The sequence below is a fragment of the Alligator sinensis genome, unplaced genomic scaffold (genome assembly GCF_000455745.1).
Source record: "Alligator sinensis unplaced genomic scaffold, ASM45574v1 scaffold404_1, whole genome shotgun sequence".
NCBI classification, from domain to species: Eukaryota; Metazoa; Chordata; order Crocodylia; family Alligatoridae; genus Alligator; species Alligator sinensis.
In genome coordinates this window covers 6,506,559-6,513,543 of record NW_005841839.1, presented here as the reverse complement: position 1 = coordinate 6,513,543, position 6,985 = coordinate 6,506,559, and the positions used below count along the sequence as shown (strand labels likewise).

Below are 6,985 nucleotides of genomic sequence, written 5' to 3'. Positions count from 1 at the left end.
GGCACCTGTATTTTGTGAGATCACAGTGAAGATGGCCAGAATTTAAGTTCCAACAGATGACAACTGGGCTACAGCAGTGTATCCAGGCTCCAAAACCTGAGCCATGTCACAGGCAGTGGTTTGGCAAAGATCCAGCCACATTTCTTCCACTGAAGCAGAGGTTTCTATAGTACTGCCAGGCCCACCAGCATAACAAACAGACATTGCAAAAATCATGAGATTTAAAAAACACTCCATGATTTCTGAACCCAGCATTATTACTGTGCTTTGTTCTGTCTTTTTCTTGAACTCCCCCTATTACTGTGCTTTGTTCTGTCTTTTTCTTGACCTCCACTTGCCTGCCTCCAAAGCATGGGTGGCATTTACAGTGTTGTCAACACTTTCATGTTTATAATTACCTAATTTTGGCCCCTGATACAAGAGCTCTTACTGACAGCCTCTAACTTCTCCCTGAACCTTAGATTTTTAATTAACTGTCTGCATCCCATCAGACCAGACCAGCAATTATCCACCCCCACAGCCCTCACCAATCCTGACCCCCTGAAGTCCCCCAACACGTGCCTGTTCTCCAACCCACTGTTTGGTTAAGCACTCCACTGTCCCCACATCTATTCCTTGTCCTGTAGCACACCTCTACTTCTCCCACAGATCCCCAAACCCCCTCATCCAGGGATCAGCAACATACAGTCCGCAGGCTCGATCTAGCCTGTGGAGCCACTGGATCCAGCTGGTGGATGGTGGGGAGGAGGAATGTGGAGGGGCTTTGGCAGTATTCAGCAGCAGGGGGCTTCAGTGGTGTCAAGCAACAAGGGCTTGTTCCATGCCAGTGGGAGAGAGAAGTGGCAGTGGCAGATAAGTCCTAGCACCCATCTCTCTCTGACCTAAGCTGGGTCACTCTGGCTTATGGTTGGAAAAGTTGTTGACTGCTGTCTTAAGCAATGGTTGGCGTTCAGTTAAGACATCCAATGTGACCTTAAACATAACAAGGGCCAGGGGACAGCCAAGAAGTGATTATAATGCTAGTTATACATGGTGACTACTGTCATCCAAAAGGATCACAAGGTGGTTATGAGCAGATATTCTATTCCTCTCCAAAGTGATGCTGCTAATCAGTGCACTGCAATACAGAGTTGAAGGCCAGGATGTGAGGAATAGCACATTTAATTGTGAATATATAAACAATTTCAACTGGAATTTGGATGCAACAGTAGGGTCCAAACTGCTATTCTCAGGACAAGTGCCATAGCGTCTTTATTGTTATGAACTGGACAGAACTTGGGTTAGTCTCCTGTGAAAGCCAGGACCTTGAGTACTAAGTAAGAGGAAAGAGCACCATCTCCTGGTTCATCAGAACTACATCCTGCAGCATCTGGGTTTTCTATGTACATCCGAGTCAAGTACTAGTGTAGCTCAACCCTGCTTAACTTGATGGCTCAGACAAGGTCACAATTTGGGGTAATCCAGAAAAAGTGTTCCAGTACTCGTGGAAAAGTGCTGACGAGGTTTCATCCCAGACAACAGTACTTAAAAGCCTTTCTCTTCAGAATACCCGAGTGTGCAGCTTGTGAAGATAATTAAAAAAACCAAAAAATTAGAAAGGGCATCAGAAACCAGGCATGAAATTTAATTTTCTCTCCCCTTTGCTTGATAAATGGGCAGAGAAAAAGTTATTGGTGGAAGTTTACTAATTAGTGCTCTCCCTGGGTGTGGAAATGGCTGGCAGGACAGCAGCCAAGATGATGGGTCAGTCTGACAGCTCATCGCTCACCAGCGCAGGAAATCGTTCGCCACCTTCACAGAGTAGAGTGTAAACAGCACGGTAGAGATGAGAGACAGAATCCTTGTGATGCAGCCTGTATTCCAGGACTGGAAGAAGCTCAGTTATCATGACCTGGGTGGAAGTAAATGAGAAACAGCACAAGGTTGAAAAGCAGGCATGTTTCTAGGGCCTCCAAGTGGCTGCAGGATATTGTGATCATGATATACAAATTGCTAGAGGATGGCTCTCCTGTCAGATTTAACATTGTCAAAATTGTCTGTTCTTGGCTCCTTGAAGATGAGCTAAGAGGTGCGCAGTTTTCTCAGAGTCAATCTTTAAAATATTCCCATGGGGACGCACAATAGAAATGACATCACTTTTCAGCACATATGGCCATGCTATTTTCACCCAGATGACTTGGCACTGGGAGGAGTTCAACTCATTCTGGGCCATCAAGACTCACGACCTTCTGCTCCAGTTGCAAGATGCAGGTCTTTGACCTTCACTTTTACAACATATATGGAGCAGAATGCACTTTTAAAAAACACTCTACCAAACCCCATTCCACTAAACACCCTATTCTCCCGTAAGGTGTAAACAGAAGAAGTGACTGCAGATAGTGGACACCAGTCACATCACTTAGTGTGCCACTGGAAGATGCTCAGATACACTATAAGTGTGATGCAGGTTTTTATTCCCAAGGTGCTCCACCTCGGAAATAAAAACCTGTATCACACTTATAGGCTCGGCAATGCTACGCTCGCTAGCACCATGACCAAAAGAGATTTGGGGGTCATGATGGACAACAAGATGAACATGAGCCACCAATGCAATACCGCAGCTAGCAAAGCAAACAAAACTCTGGCTTGCATCTACCAATGTATCTCAAGCAAGACCCAGGATGTCATCCTCCTGCTGTACTTGGCCTTGGTGTGGCTGCAGCTGGAGTACTGCATCCAATTCTGGGCTCCACAATTTAGGTAGGACATGGAGAAGCTTGAGAGTCCAGAGGAGAGCTACATGCATGATCAGAGGGCAAGAGAACAGGCCTTATGAAGAGAGGCTGTGAGCCATAGGACTCTTCAGCCTGGATAAGTGCAGGCTCAGGGGTGATTTGTTGCCAGCCTATAAGTACATAAGGGGTGTGGCATCAGGATCTGGGGGAATGCCTGCTCACCAGAGCACCCCAGGGGATGACAAGGTCAAATGGTCACAAACTCCTGCAAGACTGTTTTAGGCTGGACATAAGGAAAAAATTCTTACTATTGGAGCCCCCAAGGCCTGGAACAGACTCCCCCAAGAGATGGTGCAAGCACCTACTCTGGACACTTTTAAGAAGCATTTGGATGCTTATCTTGCTGGGATCCTTTGACCCTAGCCAACTTTCTGCCCCTGGTGCTATTCCGTCGACTGACAAACTGCATTAGACTGGTCTGAGATGCACAGTGCCTCCTGGGGCCAAATCCCGGGTTGCACCATCTGTGGCACTTGCTCAGACTCAGTAGGTATCATATACACTGAATCAACCATGCAGGCTGTGGAGAGGGTCTGTGGACTGGCCTGTGCCACTTATCCAGCTCATGGGGCCAGATGAGTTTGACACCCCTGCTGTAGAATATAGCAGATAGGACAACAGCCAGAGAACCAGAAGCTCAACTGCATGATTCCAAGCACATAGCAGTAATTTCCCTTCCATGCTGTTTCCACACATGTAAAGTGAGGACAGAATGTTTACTGACCTTCTGGAAACAGCTTAGAAGCCTATAGATGTACAAAACCTTATGTGCATGAGGAAATACTAAACATGTATATCTATGGGACAGAAGCCACTTTTCACCATTACTTGAGTAAGGGAGTTATCCAAGATAAGCAAAAATACTGGCAACAGTCCTGCATCATTACAGAGACAGGTTTCATGACCCAATATTAATGTCATACGGTTTCCATAATCCCAGACATTCCTCCCACCTATGTAATGGAGAAAACCAACGTTTAGCCTAGGCCCACATGCCACTCTGTGCTGCTCCCGTTTGGCCCATGTCTCCTAAGCTTGCCACCACCCTGCTCACTGTTTAGTGAGCTGCTTTGGATTCTCAGGACAAACTACAGTATACCCAAGACATCTAGGTAGTTAGGGGCAGGTAAGAGAGAATCTCTTCCATTTGGACAGGCCTTGAATTGACAAAAGCCTAAAAGTCACATTACTTCAGCGACAGGAAGGTCAGAACTTAATCCCATGTAAGTGCACTATGTGAAAGCAGGTGCAGGGGGATTTATCCCAAGCCAGGGCATTTGGGGATAGAGAAGTGCAGCTAGAAAACAAATACTTGCTTTGCTCACGTTCCCTACTCTATGGGAGTTGCCTTTTCAGTATTTCCCATGAGGGTCAGATGACTGGCAGAGTAAAATGCCACAGGGGGAGAATGGAGGTGATTATTACTTGGTAGATAAATCCTACAGGTCAGCTCTGGATTCAAGGCAGGAAGCCCAGCTTGAACGTTCTACATGAAAATGATCTGGTGGCCCTGTTCAGCTTCCAGAAAGCAGGAGTGCAAACTGCTAAACCACTGCAAATAGTTCAGGACAAGAAACAACCCTTGAGCAAGATGGTCTTAGCTACTGAAGAGACTGGGCTCCCTTCTCATTCTTGCAACTGTTTCAGCAAACGTCAATGCTGAGGTCAACAAAAGAGCAGCCAAAGATTTTTAAAAAAGGCACAAATAAAGAACATGGTTCTTGTTCCAACCTGAGGGAAGAGATAACAAAACAGATGGTCAGACAGCTTTTGCTGGGTCTGAATGAACAAATCAGCAGGACCAGATGAGTTTCATCCCAGGGTCCTGAAGGAAGTGGCAGAGGAGATCTTAGAGCCCTTGGCAATGATCTTCATGAAGTCATGAGAGACAGGTCAGGTGCCAGAGGACTGGAAAAGGGCCAGTTTGGTGCCCCTTTTTGAAAAAGGCAAGGAGGACCCTGAGAACTACAGACTGGTTATCTTCACCTCAATACCTGGCAAGTTACTGATGCATATCCTAAAGAAGGCTATTTACAAGCACCTGGAGGAGGAAAGGCTGACTGCAAGCAGCCAGCATGGATTTATGAAAAACAAATTGTGTCAAACAAACTTGATCTCCTTTGACAAAGTAACTACGTGGGTGGATGAAGGGAATGCTGTGGATATAGTATATCTGGACTTCAGCAAGGCTTTTGACAAGATCCCGCAAGACCATCTCAAACAAATTGGAGAAATGTGAGCTACATAAAACTACTATAAGGCAGATAGATAACTGACCCAAAAACCACAAGCAAAGAGTAATTACTAATGGGTCCATGTCAAAATGGCAGGAAGCTTCAAGTGGAGTCCCACAGGGATCTGTTCTGGGCCAGTGTTGTTCAACGTGTTTATTAACGATTTGGATACTGGTATAGAAAGCTTCCTGAGCAAGTTTGCAGATGACAGTAAACTGGGAAGGACTGTGAACATGTTGACAGACTGGAAAGATGGGCTAGAGCTAACAGAATGAAGTTCAATATGGACAAATGCAAGGTGCTCCACCTCAGGAGGAATAATCAAAAACACAAATACAAAATGGGAGACACCTGGCTGGAGGGCAGCACTATGAATGAGGATTTGGGATTCTTGGTAGACCATAGTCTCAATATGAGTCTGCGGTGTGATGTAACTGCACAAAAGGTGAACACAGTTTTGGTATGCATCAATAGAAGTATTAGATGCAAGACATGGGAGGTGATAGTGTCTCTACTCACCACTGGCTACACCTCAACTAGAGTACTGTGTGCAGTTCTGGCTCCACATTTTAAAAAAGACATGGAGAAATTAGAGAGCCTCTAGAGGCAGGCAACAAAGATGATCAAGGGTTAGGAAGGCAAGTCATGAGGAGAGGATGAAGGAGCTATGCACATCCAGCTTGTGGAAAAGGCACTTAAGAAGGATGTGACAGTAGACTTCATATATCTGAAGGGCTGCCATAAAGAAGAGGAAAGGCACCTTTTCTCTCTTGCTGCAGATAGGATGAGGACCAATGGCTTGAAGTTGCAGCAAAGTAAGTTGAGATTGGATATCAGAAAAAACTTCTTTACTGCTAAAACAGTGAGGCAGTGAAACAGACTGCCTAGGGAAATTGTGGACTCCCCCTCACTGGAGGTATTCAAGAAGAGGCTGGACAGCCACTGTTTGGGCATGATCTAGACATAGTTATGCTTACATTCTACCACGGTTATTTCTTGTGCTTCTGGGCTTTGCTGCTTGCTCCTGCCCCCTTTATTGCTATATGTGTCAGGGTGTTTTTAAGCCTTCCCAGAAACATTGGGTATTAGCTGTAGCCAAGACTGGGACTTTGACTGGGGTGTGCCAATGCTCCTGCTGGCACCAAAGCCAGAGGTTCCTGGCTAGGGGGTCTTGCCCCTCCACTCAAGGTCAGACCATTCATGGTCAGATTGGTATGGACTATGGGAGTTTTTGCCTTCCTCTGTAGCGGGGGACATGGTCCTCTGCCCATAATCTCTTGAGTGTACATTGACAGCATTTTATAGAACCAGAACGTTGGCTGACATGGTTCCCCTGCTTTATCCATGGCACGCTAGGGTGTTAGAGGTCTATGTTGCGTCAGTGTTAGGGGTGCACCAATAGAGATTTTTTAGGCTGATACCGATGGCCAATTTTTAATGAGCTATATCGGCCAATGCTGATACCGATTCAACTGCTGATAATGTAGCTCCACAGCTTGCAGAACAGCATCTGGCTGGTCAGTCTGTTGTGGGGGCTGGGGTGGGGGGAGGAAAGAAATGTGAGGGGGGCAGATCAAGGCCCCTGCAGTGAGAGGGAGTGGGGAAGGTGCTGCCCAGCCAGGGCAGGATGCGGGACAAAGCTGTGAGCGGCTCGTCCAAGGGGCACAGGGAGGCACCTCCTGCTGCTGCATGCACCTTGAGAGGGAATGGGAGGTGTGTGCCCCTGAATCTGCGCATGGGGCAAGGGTGGGCTGCTGCTGCGGGCTGGGGTTGGCTCTTCCCGCCAGGGCGAGGGGGGAGCTGGGCTGGGTGGTGGCGCTGGGAGTTGGGGCTCGTGGGGGCTACAGCGAATTTTGGGGTGGCTGCAGCCCTTCTGCCAGCACTGCCACTGCCTACTCCAAGTGCAGCTTGGCCCAGCCCCACACTGGGAAGAGCCCAGCACAGTCCCAGCCCACAGCAGCAGCCCACCCCCCTCTG

General features: G+C 47.2%; 1 protein-coding gene across 1 annotated transcript in view; it reads right to left on the bottom strand.

Moving 5' to 3' along the window:
• Nucleotides 1-707: 707 nt before the first annotated feature.
• The window catches only part of TEDC2 (tubulin epsilon and delta complex 2), a 23,781-nt gene continuing 17,503 nt past the window's right edge, over nucleotides 708-6,985 (bottom strand). The window contains exon 10 of the mRNA XM_006015583.3: nucleotides 708-1,891. Within this exon, the coding sequence (XP_006015645.1) occupies nucleotides 1,745-1,891 (147 nt within the window). The 3' untranslated portion in view covers nucleotides 708-1,744. The remainder of the gene's footprint in view (nucleotides 1,892-6,985) is intronic.